Source organism: Apium graveolens, chromosome 10 (genome assembly GCF_009905375.1).
Source record: "Apium graveolens cultivar Ventura chromosome 10, ASM990537v1, whole genome shotgun sequence".
Taxonomy (NCBI): domain Eukaryota; kingdom Viridiplantae; phylum Streptophyta; class Magnoliopsida; order Apiales; family Apiaceae; genus Apium; species Apium graveolens.
The window spans coordinates 182,809,606-182,824,960 of record NC_133656.1 but is presented as its reverse complement, the minus strand read 5'-3'; the positions used below and the strand labels follow the sequence as shown (position 1 = coordinate 182,824,960).

Here is a 15,355-nt window from a genome sequence, read left to right as displayed (position 1 = left end):
CTTAAATCACATAATTCCTTTAAAATTCACAAAATTGACACAGAACATATAGTCATGCACACAGTCAAGCAATCACACGCATATAGTCACATAACGACTCAGGTCTGATCATAGAATATATCACTCTTAAATCTTTATCCTCTTTTACGCGTACCGGGTCACGTTCAGCCTGACGGCCCGACGCTCAGCGTTTCGATTACGCTTCTCATTATCTTTGTCAATCAGCACGTCTCTTAAGACAAAATACTTTATTCATTCACTTCACATATAATTCACATTTTATATTATTTAATTTTCATACTAGGACGGGTTCCGTTCTACCTGACGGCCCGAAACCACAGCTCGACTTCTAAGCTGACTCTTTAAATTGGAACGTTTTTACCCACGCTCCTTAACTCTAGTATACAAATAAGACAATTAATCATCGCTTAATCACATAATCTCATCACATAACACATACTTTACTTTCTTAATTATGACGCAAAATTCTCGGTCGTTACACCCATTGACTACAAGAGGAGGTCTTCATTCATCAGGCATACCCCTGGAGGTCTCTGACCACGGACACCGCCTTTCCTATAGATGTGCTACAGGAAGGAGTTCTTCAATAGAGTACCCGCATCAAATAGGTTAGTAATAATAATCTACATCTTCCTTGAATCTTCCAAAGAGTTCGTCCAAGTAGCATGTCAAAGTTGTATTATTTTTCAAGTAGAAGTTAAGGGTACACCCAAACATTTCTGTATGTTGGCAGCGCCCTGTGTCATCAGCCTTTGATCTCTTCTTTTGTCATTCTATATTATAGGGTGCGCCCTAAATTATTCAACGTTAGGGCTCGCCTTAACTCTGTCCAAGTAAAGCCAAGGTATGAATCTGTCAAAGTAATCATGTCCGAGAAACCCGGCCAAGGATTCTATCCGAGGAATCTTTTAGGGCTCGCCCTAATATGTGCAAAGGTAAGGGCTTTTCCTGACCTGTCCAAGGGTTTTGGCACGTGCCAAGCTGTCCAAGGATTTTGGCGCGTGCCAAGTTGTCCATGGGTTTGGGCGCGCCTTAACTCGTCCAAGGTTTGGGCTCGCCCTAAGTCGTCCAAGGTTTGGGCTTGCCCTAACTTTTCCAGCAAAAACCTATTTCCTTGGACGTCCTTCCTTGGCCGTTAGTCCTTGGTCGTCCGCCCTTGGCTGTCCGACCTTATTAAATTATGTTGACCCGGATTTGACCCAAATAACTTTTATACCAAATTTTGGCTATAACAGCTACCCCCCAAAATTCCATATGTCATTGGAAATGGAATTGGAATTTTTAACTTTCTTGGCAAAAAATTTGTACGCATCGTTCTCTTAATAAGGCGCACCTATATTGTTTATCTTTCAGGGTTCATCCAAAGAATTTTAACCAATTAATAAGTCAATCATGGAAGACATTCGTCTCCATTATCTTTAAACCCAAGAAAAAATTTATGTTATCCTTAATCATGAGGGCACATCATTTGGGAGAGGAGCATCGACCTCAACAAAGATTTTCATTCTTGGAGGGCGCGTCCTCTGTAAGAGGAGCATTTACCTTGACAAGGGTCTTTTCCGAAAATTATAAATTTTTTAATAAAACAGGTGAAGTTTGAGCTAAGGGGAGTAGACATGGACTACCTCCTAGACCATCTGTATTCATTTAACAAAGAGGTATTTCACGTAGAAGCGTCTCAAACATAGGAACCTCACAATGAGGCATCTCAAGCATAAGCATATCACGAAGATGCATATCAAGTAGAGTCATCTCTAAATGAGACATCTTCTCGGAGGAATTTTTTAGAATTTCCTCGAATTTGGTCATTTCCCTGATTTTGAGGAAAAATTATTTATCTTATGCTCGTGGCACCATGTGATGCCACGTAACCAATCACATGCGTCCTACCCCCCGGGTGCGCGTCCTCTATCAGAATATCATCTATTTCGATGAGGTATTTATACTTAGAGGGCGCGTCCTCTACAAGAGGAGCCTCTACCTCGACATAGGTAGTCATTCTTGGAGGGTGTGTCCTCTACTAGAGGAGCTTCTACCTTCACAAGGGGAATCATCCTTAGAGGGCGCATACTCTATAAGAGGAGCATCTACCTCCACAAGGGAAATCGTCCTTAGAGGGCACGCCCTCTGCAAGAGGAGCATCTAACTCGACAAGGGTCTTCTACAGAATATTCATATAACAAAACTAAATCAAAGATCAATATTTTTAGAAGGCTTCTATCTTCAATGAAGCTTAAGGGATGCAGAAATCATCTTATGAAGAAGCACCTTTCAACGAGGCATTTATCTCAGAGGATTTCACATGAAGTTGAACGTTTTTCCTGGAAGCTGAACGTCTTCCTGAGCTTTGGCATTGCACACAATTTGGATGTTTCCCGGACTTTTGAAAAATCCATTTATCTTCAACACGTAATATTATGTGACGCCATAAAAACAATAACATGTGCCCCACCCCCCAAGGGTGCGCCAAAATAGAATAGCTTAGTCAATCCCTTAACTCCTCATTGATTGAACTTATTTTTGTGACCACTTTCATTAACTTGGCGTTGTCTTCAAGCAATATTTAGTAACACAAATGTACCTTCTTACCTCTTGGATCTTTATTTCTCACCCCACTGAAGACCACCATCGACTTTTTACTTTCTCACAATAACAATTTTTAAGTTTAGGGAGGCACATCTATTTCATAGCAGTGTTACTTCTCGTAATTTTTGTATTCATCTGGATGCGTCATTTTCACCCTTCTCCAATAAGTAACTGGAAGATGTATAATTGGACACCTATATATTCGGAAAGTGTGCACCATCTCTTCAAATATCTATATTTTTTTGTTGGCGGCTTATGTTGCTTTGTATCATTTTCAACTTGGTACACGTGGTCAAAGAATTCAATGGGCGCGTCCTAAAGTGGTTGTGCTTCTCATGCTGCAACCCTGATCTATATCAAGTTGCTAACTACATGCATGTTTCCACAACTTTGATATCGTCAATACATTTTAATTTGTACACCAACGGTATCCATCCTTGGCGCGTCCAAATAGATATAGTACTACTTTTTTCGTTCTTCCTCCCTAAATGCTTTGGCCCTTTTCCATAATCGTGTCTTCATTTTCCTCTATTATCGAGCTTCTCACACCAACATCAGCTTTCACACTATCCACCCAGATAATAAAACCAACCTCATGCTCTTCCTATATTTTAGTTTCTAGGCCCACACATATTTAATTCATTTTCTTTATTATCACCACACAAGCTGCAACACCGCACTCTAGGGTCGTTGGTCGATCCTTTAAAACTATTATGCGACCAATACTGCTCTCGACTTTAACATTTGTAGGTTGAGTGTAGGATGATATATAGGTGACTTATATGAAGGCGCATCCCTGTATATTTCATCATCAACAAGATGGATTTAATTTGTATCCCATCCTGGTTTGGCCTTGTAACTTTAACTTGTACAACCGTAGAGTGACCTTTATACTTTTCTCTCCTCCACATTATTTCTTTTACATAGACACCCAAGCACACCCATTGTCTATATTTAGTCATTATTTTGAACGTCATATTCCCATCAGCTTCACGTTCATTTTAATCCCAACATCAATTTGGAATAAGATTCATATATAATCTGCAAAAATCTGACCTCTCAAACCATTAACACCAACAAAATGCATCTGCTTGATTTCTTATTTTTTATTGGCTGGGTGATTTGATTTTGTAACCTTCATGGATGCGTCATAAATCTTCGGCCAATTCTTAGTCTATATAAGAGTTAAGACGGGTCTCCTTTCCAGACCATTTAGAAAGCTATTTCCATTCTTTAAATTAGAAATAACCCGTTTGCGTGCAATTTCATCATTTAAACTATTTTTTCGGTTTCTTCACGGTGCGTCCTTGACTGTATGGATATACTGTGTACACTATTCACCTACCAAACAATTGCTTTTGCCACAATGCTGGTTCAATCAGTATGAATTTGCAAGCTGCATATTAACTTTTATACACTTTTAATGTGATGAGCCTTTTCCTTTTTCATTCATCTTAGAAGATAAAAGGGCGCGCCCTGCTCTTTCTATTTCTTCCTTTGTGCATAAATTTCTGGCCTGCCTTCAACAACTCTTTCTGTAGCTATATTTTCATACCAACTTATGTATATTTTTTATATTTATTCTCACTTTTTTTCCTTTTTAATGAATTTGTAGCTTCTGATCATGCAACTATGGGTCATGTTTCGACTATACTTTTCTCCCTGAACGCGCCTTACTCCTTTAAATTGCATTATCCTGATAAGGATTGAGCTTATTACAAAGGAAATATTACAGAAACCTGGAGCCGAATCACTACATGAGCGGATCTTGACATTATTCCTCGGACCACACCCTTTTTTAAGCTCAATTCAAGATAATTTTCCATCTTTTTATAATTTCATCCATATAAGTAAACTTCCTTTAATACAAACAGCCCCGGGTCTTCTTCTTTTTTATTTAAGGCGCGACCTTCCTCTTCTATCCATACTAGCATGCATGTATTTATAAATATTTTTAATAAGCTAGTGGCATTCATAGCTTTGTTCCCTTCTGCATGTTCATGTAGGCATGTACTGTTATTCTTTCTTTTTCTTTTTAAATGGCGCGCCCTCAACATCTCATTATTAAGTAATATTTTCTTTACTTAAGCAAGGGTATGCCCAAGGATACATCAATTCTTTTACTTCATACGCACATGTCCATGCATGCAACTGATAACCTTTTACTTGAGTATTAATCACCAAAATTGTACCACCTTTAGTACATCATTTTTTTAGCTGCTCCGTGAAGCCATCAAGCAAAAGCTATGTACCATGAACATATACCACACATGTACACAATCCTTATAAACCATCTTCCATTTATATTGGCCCCGCCAATCTTGCCTAAATAATATTAATTCTATGACAATAAATATCACACTTCCTTTCTTTTATTTATTCCATTACTCACAAAATGCTTGTGGATGTATTTCTTTAATACATGTAGGATATGCACTAATTTCCATTTTACTCCCATTACTCAAGTGGGCCCGCGTATTTAATTAGGACTTTAACCATTCAAGTGATAAGCATTTTTGCTTTCTTGTTTCACGTCGCATATGACACAAAACAACAAAACCCCCATTTATTTTTAATTTCCTTTGACGTGGGCTCCACGCTTCCACCACTATAGACTAATTTTACTTTTAATACCAATAATGATTTCCTCTTCCGTCAGTGTCTCGTGCTCCTCCAACACCGGCACATTGCATGCAATTCTTTTCTTCGAAGACTCACGAGGGCGCGCCTGGTTTATCCGAAAATTATAGAATCATCCTCTCTTTTGTCCTTGAAAACCTAGTAGATAGACTCCACCTTTTTGTTTTAATTTTATTTTAAATAATTTCCATGCAGCTCCCCCTATAATATTTTGATAAATTTACTAGGGCGCGTCCTTAAGATTTCTAACAGAGGTTCATTCTTTTTATCTTTGCTTAGAAACAAATGCCCCTATCATAAGGCAAATTTTGTCTCATACAACTTACTCGAAGAAGGCGCCCCCATTATTTCTTCAAATTGAGAATGTCTTGTACTAAAACTGCACATTCTAAAAATATATACATCGATATAGCTCCGGCACCAGCAACACCCAACTTCTTACTCTCTTTTTTACATTCGATTAATTGAAGCTTCAGTATATAACCTCGTTATTTCCGTATTGAGTTGCTTCAGATACCAAAATAATCAGCCATAATAATCTTTAACAATTCTTCTCCCGTGGAAGTTAGTAAATAGAGGGGCTCACACAAAAATATGAGGATCTTGATATTACTCCATCGTGAGATGAAGGAGCTTTCTTTGATATTTCCGAGCCTCATCCCTGAATAGTATTATGCTTTTTGAAGCTTAAGTAACCCACTGAAAATCTTTAATGTCACTCCACGAGAATCGTGCATGAATCGTCACTATTAGATCTTGTTTTGTGTCTCCATCAAAATACCTTGTTCAAAGACGATCACATGAACCCATATCTCACCTCTCCCTTCGAATGTTGCAACTTTATTCATCTTCCAGATCTTGCACATGTTCTTCACAAACACACCATCATGATTAAGCATCTTTCCTCCTAGATGCAAATCTTGATCAACCCCTCCTTCTAGCGCCAATTTGTTGACGGAGGAATTTGGTATCAACAAAATTTGAGGTTCGTAGCCGGAATCAAGATCTACGATGGTGGTTCTTCTCCTGAAAAGTGAGCGGAGTGTGGTTGTTGTGATATATTGGGGGCTGAGATTGCTTAGGTTGGTGGTGGCTCCTTAGGCTCTCGCTTCTGACCCCCTTGCAATTTGCCTACGTATCCCTATTTATAGGGAATCAAGCCAACGTAGTTCTTGGGGAACAAGAAACCTAACGGGCTTAGATTTCTTGTCCCGAAGCCCAATGGGAAACCCACTGGAAACCGTCTTCTACTAGCTTCAGGAATGTCCGCCGATGAGGCCCAACCACAAAGGCCCAAGGCTCGTCCGCGGCTTCGAGACTTCACGGATAAGCCATCTCCCTGGTCAAGGATAACCCTCCGCTACTAGCTGTTTCTCTAGTCCGCGGACGCAGGTATAGCCGTGGTTCACCCCAAATATTGGACGCATCCTTACCCCCGATAAGGAGCCCCTACCGGATTACAGGACAAGTGATCCCAAGTTTTTGGGTGCAAAGTGCAGGATACTCCGAAGTCTCCCAACGAGGACACCCGTTGACTACAGAGACAAAGTTCCCAAAGCATACACCAGATTTTACCCCGCATCCCCAGTGAGGACACCCATTGACTACAGGAGGAGGTCTTCATTCATCAGGCATACCCCTGGAGGTCTCTGACCACGGACACCGCCTTTCCTGTAGATGTGCTACAGGAAGGAGTTCTTCAATAGAGTACCTGCATCAAATAGGTTAGTAATAATAATCTACATCTTCCTTGAATCTTCTAAAGAGTTCGTCCAAGTAGCATGTCAAAGTTGTCTTATGTGCCAAGTAGAAGTTAAGGGTGCCCCAAACATTTCTGTATGTTGGCGCCGCCCTGTGTCATCAACCTTTGATCTCTTCTTTTATCATTCTATATTATAGGGCGCGTCCTAAATTATTCAACGTTAGGGCTCGCCTTAACTCTGTCCAAGTAAAGCCAAGGTATAAATCTGTCAAAGTAATCATATCCGAGAAACCCGTCCAAGGAATCTGTCCGAGGAATCTTTTAGGGCTCGCCCTAGTATGTGCAAAGGTAAGGGTTTTTCCTGACCTATCCAAGGATTTTGGCGTGTGTCAAGCTGTCCAAGGATTTTGGCGCGTGCCAAGCTGTCCAAGGGTTTGGGCGCGCCCTAACTCGTCCAAGGTTTGGGCTTGCCCTAACTTTTCCAGCAAAAACCTATTTCCTTGGACGTCCTTCCTTGACCGTTCGTCCTTGGTCATCCGTCCTTGGCTGTCTGCCCTTGGCTGTCCGACCTTATTAAATTAGGTTGACCCGAATTTGACCCGTATAATTTTTATACCAAATTTTGATTATAACATAATTAATTCATAATATCGACCAATAACGTACCCAAAATATTTCCAAACAGAAATCTAAAATTCTTATCTTCAGTAAAGATTAATCGTAAAAGTATACTGGTTTTGACTTTTGAGCAATGAGCAATGAGCAATGAGCAAAGCAGAAGCCGAGAGTTTCGAGGCCTATAATATGTGAGATACACAGTTCAAATAGAGGCCAGAACCCCGAGGCCCAAGATACTATAAACAAAAGCTTGAATCCCAAGGCCCATAATCCAGTTGGAATGCCGAAGAAAAAAGGTTCTAGACTTCTAGTACCCTAAAAAAGATTCTTGTTTTTCAATTTTATATTGCAACTTTTGGGTACCAACCACAAAATCGTGATTTTTCAATCCATGAAATGATGATTTACTTAAACATTTCAAGTCTCTGACAACATGATTATCAAAGAATTAATGATTTTCGAAGAATATGTGTAACATTTTAAAGTATATGGTAGATTAATACTCTTAACAAGAAAATTAGTTATACAACTTATTTGTTATTAAATTAATATTCTTACGAGAGAGACAAATATAATAGACAATATCTCCCCTCCTATATTTCTAAATTATATATTCAAAGTTGTATCTAGGTTTATCATAATTAACAAAACAATAGAATAAAATTAATAATAATAATACTGTAATAGCATTGTCTGACCTTTCTAGAGATTAAATATAATATTACCAAACTAATAACTTTTGTTGGTAGAGATGGGCAACTTATAAATTATCTACCCACCTGCCTTAAATACATAATAATAAACGTTTATTTATAAAATATATAAAGTGGTTCATGTAATAGAAAATGAAAATAGTTTTATAATAACAAAAAAATTTGAATGTTGGGCCTTCCTACCTTGACCATTTGACTTTGACCAAAACTTTTCTAACATAATGATCAACCTTCTTACCTGGCTGCTGTGCTACTTGTCTACTTTGGGTAGGCCCCACATAATCTATCCTAAAATTCCAAAAAACTGGAGTTTCCGATATCCCCTTCCTCCTCAGTTCCTTACTAACTTTACAAATCTTCCAATCTCTTCATAAATCACACACACACACTATTTGCTTCTGGAGTAGTAATTGTCTGCTGAATTCTTTCAATTTTACACCTACGTCTAAGGTCTCTGTTTTCTTAAATCATCAAGACCTGGCCCTTACTACTCGGTCATGTTAGGTTCCTAAACACTGCCGAGTCTTGAAGAAAATTATAAGTTTCTTTAGTATCAAGGAGTAGAGGTAAGGTATTCGTACATATTAATTACCGTCAAAGGCCTTCGGTATTCAAAATCAAAACTTAACTGCATGCTCATGTTCCCCAACATGGACACAGAGTGAATTATACAGATTCATACATTGCATTCATGCACAAGCAAACTTAGCTGCTTAAGAGTAGGTTATAGATCAAACATTTCTAGACTACATACATGGACTCGATTTTTCGGCTTAGTGAAGATGCCCGAGCAGCCTTTCTCCAACAAATTTCTCAGACATTTGGATGCAACTACATTTGCCTCTGGACTTACTTGCCTCTACCATCCAAGTACGTTTTCTTCTTCTTTTTTTCTTACCAAATATACGTAAATGGTACGGTCTCTTGTACTACTTTTGCAATGAAAATGATATGCGTGTATTGGATTTCCGGGCAGTTGTTTACTCTTTATGGATGGAGTCTACAATGAAGGAAACAAGCAACCAGGTTTATCATTAGGAATTACTCGAGCCATGACGCTGTTCAATGAGTACCGAAAATCAGTTATCATTGTCGATAACAGGTGTGTAGATTTATGCATGTCTCATTTAATCTAATGTAAAACTTTTCGAGAGACAGACTATCTTATTTTCTTTTCCAATTTTCAGCAGAGCACCGGGACTTGCGTTCAAAAATAATCTTCCTTACATTGAGTTCAAAGAATTCGATCTGCAGGCGGTAGCATCCACCCAAACACAACTGCAGTTCTATCAGGTAATTACATCATCTACTGTAATACGTCTCCGCATTTGAAAGTGTTTACATTTTATGCAGTTTATGATTGAGTTTAAATTTTTCGATATGCAGGAAGCTCGGATAAAGGTTTGTAATTAAACAACCAAAATAAGTTTTCTCTTCAGTTTCCCCAATCCCGATGTAGAAGACAGTTACATGGCTTCTATATATGCAGACACATATCATGCATTCTAACAAGCTTAACATTTTTGCCTACATCCAGACAACGATATTTATGGGGTGCAAAACCGGAGAAATTGAGCTAGGCATGTCTATCAACAACCAAGTAAGAAACCATGTTAGTGTTTGTTTACGAGATTAGATTCCTACTAATTTTGTATTAAATTCTCATTTTCATTTTCGTTATCAACCAGTTTAATTAAATCTTATAATCCTAACTTCACCTTAATTTAGAGCTTTGATTTGTCGATAACATTCATAGCTTGTTTTCATTTGTTTTGATACATGTGACAAATTAAGCTTTTGCAGGTCAATATTGAAATGGAAATGAGGAATTTGTTTCCAGATGATTTTATGCGACAAGCTATTCCTGTAGAGCCTTCGCTGCCAAATGAACAAAATCCGCATTCTTCGTCTTCATCCTCAATGAGATCACTTTCCATTGATAGCCCTGAGGGCACACCTAGTAACTTCCTATACAACATCAGTAATAATGCAAGCACTTCTTACAATATTTCCGAATCTCCCTTTGCGCCTTCTTCTCATACTTTCATGAACCAAATAAGAAGCATTCATCAGTTCCCAACAACGATTGAAAGTGAAAATGCTGCAATTACACATGCCATGCTTGCAGTGATTTCATCATCCTCTCCAGCTTCTTCTACGAGTTCACATCAACCGCTCCAAAAGGCGAGTGCATTCAAGAGTTATAGATCAGTTTTAGGCCCCACAAACCAAATAACAAGCAGAATGCATAGGCAGAATATGCTTAAAAGGGCATTAGCTTTTTGTAGATCAAATGCAAATCTAATGCCAGCTGCTTCTCAAGAACAATCAATCCAATATGCAAATCGTCCTACGAGTAATCAGATGCATCATATGATATCTGAAAGAAAAAGAAGAGAAAAGCTAAACGAAAGTTTTCAAGCATTGAGATCATTACTGCCACCTGGATCCAAGGTACGCAAATATCATTAACATGTAAACTGCCTCAAATTTAAGCCAAATGAATGAGACTGTTTGCTAGTAGAACCTCGATAAATGAATATTCGATATACAAATAATCTCGTCAAACATATAATTTTTTCTGCTTCAAACATAACAGAGACAATGTAAAATTTGACCTCGATAAATGAATAATCTTGATTAATGAATAAAATTCTTCGAGACCAAGGATATTCATGTATCGAAGTTTAACTGTATATGTAATTACTTGCTAATTGTTAAACTGTGTGTAGAAAGACAAGGCATCACTACTAAGTAACACGACGGAGTACATAACTTCACTTAAAGCTGAAGTCGAGGAGCTCACGAGGAAAAACCAAACTTTGGAGACGCAACTTCTACAGGGAATTAGTACAGATGATCAAGATGTATTAATAGCTAGCGCATTTTTATCTGATCAGAGGCATCATGTTTGGATTTCTAACTCAAGTGAATCGACATCAGAAGGGCGAAACCTGAGTGTTATTGTAAGAGGAGATTACTGCAGTATGCTGGATTTGTCGATTCAAGTTGTGGAGTTTTTAAAACAACTTAGATATATAAGCTTATTATCTATGCAAGCTGATATGCCAATGGTGGAGACAGCTTCATCACTTATTCGATTAGTTTTCAGACTGAAGATCGAGGAGGTATGTGATATGATCTAACTTCTAAGCTATAACTCTAGTTAATCCAGTAATTAAGCATTTCATTAGGCGGAAACTATATGCATATATATATATATATATATATATATTACAACAATTTTAAGCTGATACTTTGACGAGTAGGGTAAATTTTGCATGAATTATACCTAATTGTTAGTCATGTGATGTAGTAATTATGTTTAGTGTATATCATAAAACAAATTAATTAGTTGATTCATTTCTGATATTTCTTGTTTATTTATTGGCATCATTTGATGTCTAACCCTATTATGCTCGCCTTATATTTTGCAAACACGCATGGCAAAAGTAGCTTATTTAGCATAGTTTTTGTCCATAAAATTCTAAACGTGACGAACATTAAAGATTTTAGTACTCTGGACTAAACCTCGAAGTGGTGTTCTTTTTGTTCAAGGTTGGAAAAGAAAAAAATCGTGTATATTATCAGTTTTAAACAATGATTTAATTTTTAAGGATGCATGCAAATATATATTTTACTTAGAATATATATACTATAATTTTTTTGATCTCTTTGTCAAAATAATATTTTAAACGTCTATTTTGATCGTTTTGTCCAAAAAACGACTCTCATTATACATATTATATAAAAGTGTAAAATAACTAATTTTGAACAAAGATGATTTGAAATCTATTTATATATATATATATATAATTTTTTGATTATCTTGTCAAAATAATATTCCTAAACATTTATTTTGATTGTCTTGTTCAAAAAGCGACCCTGATGACTATATATATTATATAAAGTGCAAAATAACTATTCTCTACAACAAAGATCTTTCGAAATCTAACAGAGAATGACTTAGTTACATGAAGGTGGGTAGATATGGATGACATATATTGAGTGTCTTCATTCATGAATATGTTACAAATGAGAAAATTTTGTAAAGGTAAGGTTACTTTATTACTTTAATAATTATGATCAAGTATTATATTATGTAGTATTATACTTTTGCCAAATGCATGCATGTTCCTTACTCTTATTTTCTTTGTTTTTAATCGTCTTTAGGGAAGTGAATGGGACGAGAGGGCCTTCCAAGAAGCAGTCACGAGAGTTGTTGCTGAGTTGGCACGTTGACATTTTTGACTTTACACGTGGCAAGCAGGACATAAAAATTGTAGTTGTAGATGTTTGAACGTTTGTGTACCACAATTGCGATCAACAGTTATAGTTATGCTCTTTTGTATAATGATGATTGAGATTGAATAGTTTGTGTTCTCCGTATTGACCAAATCTGTACTTTGACCTTGTATTTACAAGCAAGTAGAATTCGTACTACGGCATCCGACAAGGGTAATGCAAACCAAAAAAAATCATGTAATTTTCCAGTACAAAATTTTTTTGTCAGAGCAAATATCATGAAACATCTAATCGTATATATTTCATATCTTACGGTTAATTATATTAAAAAAAATCTGTTTCTACTTTTAAATGAAAAATGTTTGCAATTAAAATATGTCTTAAATCGATAAACGTCTCAAACGCTGAAATTTCGGGGGTCTCGTGGAAATTATCTATTTTGGACCTATTTTCTGATTTTTTTAACCTTCCGTAGAGTATTATATAAAACATTTAGTTTATAATCTAAACGTCTCGAGATAATAAAAAAATTCTTTTCTACCTATTTGTGTTATTTTTTCATGTTTATTATAATTTGTGTTGCTTCCATTTGAAGCACTTTCATTGAAATTTTGACGACTTCGAAATTCCTCTTTTGGGTGCCAGCTTCCCCCCTTTCCCAAAATTGTTCTTCTTGGGCTTGGAGCTCTGGTGCTCCATCATGTTTGCCTTTTTAATAGCAACATTAGTTTTCCTCTCGGATCCTCTGTTGTCTTCTTCGATACAAAGTCTAACGATAAGATCCTCCATAGACATCTCCTTACGCTTATACTTAAGGTAGTTCTTGAAATCTTTTCAACCAGATGGTAACTTTTCAATCACAGCAGCAACTTGGAAGGACTCACTTATGACCATCCCCTCAACATGAATATCATGGATGATCACTTGTAGTTCTTGCACCTGACTGACCACAGTCTTAGAATCCGCCATCTTGTAATCAAGAAAGCGACCAACGATCCATTTTTTTGCCCCAGCGTCCTCGGTTTTATGCTTATGGTCAAGTGATTCCCATAAGACCTTAACTGTTGTTTTCGAGTAGTATACGTTATACAATGAATCATCCAAACAGTTTAGCTCATAGTTCCGACAGATATAGTCGGCGTGCTTCCAGGCATCTACATCATACACCGTCTGCATATCACTCTCAGCAGTGAGTAATGTTACTTCCTCCTTGAGATATCGATCAAGGTTTAGAGTGGTCAGATTAAAAAGCATCTTTTGCTGCCAGCGCTTGAAGTTCGATCCATTGAATTTCTCAGGTTTCTCAGCGTATACAGCAGGCACGGCAGGATGAGTAGGCGCTACAGGATGCGTAGGCGCAACAGGTGTCTGTACACCAGTATTATGTCCAAGAGGCACCTGGAACTGTCCAATGACGGCATGTCCCCAAGGCGTTCTTCCCCAAGGCACATGTCCTGAAGGCACATGTCCAAACGGCGTCTGACCCCCATCAAGTACCCGTACATGTGCGTTAGGGTTTAGCGGCGGTTGGTGATCCCCATCAGATGTTATAATCTGTGCGTTGGGATCAACCACATCGTTAACAGTCATATTGTTCATCTTCTCCATTAGTCTGTTAAACAAAAACATGCAAGAGAGATTTGTCGGTCACATATTAAACAAATTAATAAGCTTTAAGATTGTTAGACAATATGTGCAGAAACAAACCAATATGTGTATGTGTGTGTGAACAAAATGAACATACAGAGTAACAAAAAAAGAGGAGAGGAGAATATAATCCGAGTCCAGTGTAGAATTGTCTCCTTAAAGCTTATTAGCCCTCACCGTCGTGTGCGAGCGAAAAGCCTCCCAGGATAAAACGGATTGCAGTGATGTAGAACAACACTCTCAGCGAGCTTGAAACAGAGCAAGAAATTATCACTAGAGGAGAGAGAGATAGGGTTTTGTGTTTAGAGGCGAATGTGTTTTTGATGTCTCAAACCCTAATGCCCTAGAGGTGTTTATATAGGTGTAGATAGACTTGTGCGCTACTCTTTTTCATAATTAAATATCATTAATTATGAAATTGGTGTAATACTTGCAAGCTACTCTATTCCATAAATAATCTGAAACAGAATCATATTGAAAATATCAAGACATACACCATATCAATTAATCTGAAACAAAATCAAATTAATTTATACCATAATATTTGAGCCAAATTCTAGTGGAAAATAATAATTTCCATTATTAAGAGAATATCATCATATCTCACACATCTTTTAGTCATAATGCTCAAAATATGACTTACCAATATGGGACTTATACCCATATTTTCCAACAATCCCACACATGGGTGAGATTTGTGATCTTAGTAGCACACACCAGACAGACAGACAGACAGACACAAGGTTTGACTTAGTAATAATTTCTTCGATCAGATATAGCATACGATAGGTAGAGAATGCTCCTTGAACATTCGCTCGAGTAAGCATACTGACTTTACTGGTAGACAGTAGACGTGCTTGTCCTTGAACTGTTCGGCCATTTGTGTAAACGATGATATACTTATCACTATATATGTCCTGACTCGTTCAGCTCTCATGTGTATGTCCATTTTGGCCATGGAACATCGTCCTGGTTCTGCAGGAATTTCTAAAGAATTGTGACTTGCAATTCTCCTTTGAAGCGGCCTTACTTCTATCCCACATAGGGATATTTGTCTTATAGAGTAACACGCGTTTACTCAACTGAATTCCATGCATTCAACATTTTGAACTTCATGTATTCACCGAAAGATCATTAAAAGCTCAGAAGACTGTTTCTCATCATAGGAACAGGCTAGGGTTTA

The 15,355-nt window shown here is 37.4% G+C and overlaps 1 protein-coding gene across 5 annotated transcripts; it reads left to right on the top strand.

Moving 5' to 3' along the window:
• Nucleotides 1-8,664: 8,664 nt before the first annotated feature.
• LOC141688878 (putative transcription factor bHLH041) lies at nt 8,665-12,653 on the top strand. Of its 5 annotated transcripts, none has more exons than XM_074493007.1 (8): nt 8,665-9,150; nt 9,257-9,382; nt 9,471-9,573; nt 9,667-9,681; nt 9,818-9,892; nt 10,084-10,734; nt 11,013-11,408; nt 12,454-12,653. In XM_074493007.1, the coding sequence occupies exons 1-8, from the start codon at nt 9,035-9,037 to the stop codon at nt 12,520-12,522; spliced, it is 1,551 nt and encodes a 516-aa protein (XP_074349108.1). In that variant the 5' UTR covers nt 8,665-9,034; the 3' UTR covers nt 12,523-12,653. The 5 variants fall into 5 exon arrangements, with proteins under 5 accessions (XP_074349108.1, XP_074349107.1, XP_074349106.1 ...); XM_074493006.1 differs by having other exon boundaries at nt 8,666-9,150; nt 9,468-9,573; nt 9,818-9,880; nt 10,075-10,734; XM_074493005.1 differs by having other exon boundaries at nt 8,666-9,150; nt 9,468-9,573.
• The last annotated feature ends 2,702 nt before the right edge of the window (nt 12,654-15,355 follow it).

What these genes read in the sequence shown, in the direction of transcription:
- LOC141688878 (XM_074493005.1), top strand. Translation starts at nt 9,035, where the DNA reads ATGGACTCGATTTTTCGGCTTAGTGAAGATGCCCGAGCAGCCTTTCTC. An exon ending in TACTTGCCTCTACCATCCAA is followed by an intron (nt 9,151 to 9,256) that starts GTACGTTTTCTT and finishes ATTTCCGGGCAG; the next exon opens with TTGTTTACTCTTTATGGATG. An exon ending in ACAACCAAGTAAGAAACCAT is followed by an intron (nt 9,893 to 10,083) that starts GTTAGTGTTTGT and finishes AAGCTTTTGCAG; the next exon opens with GTCAATATTGAAATGGAAAT.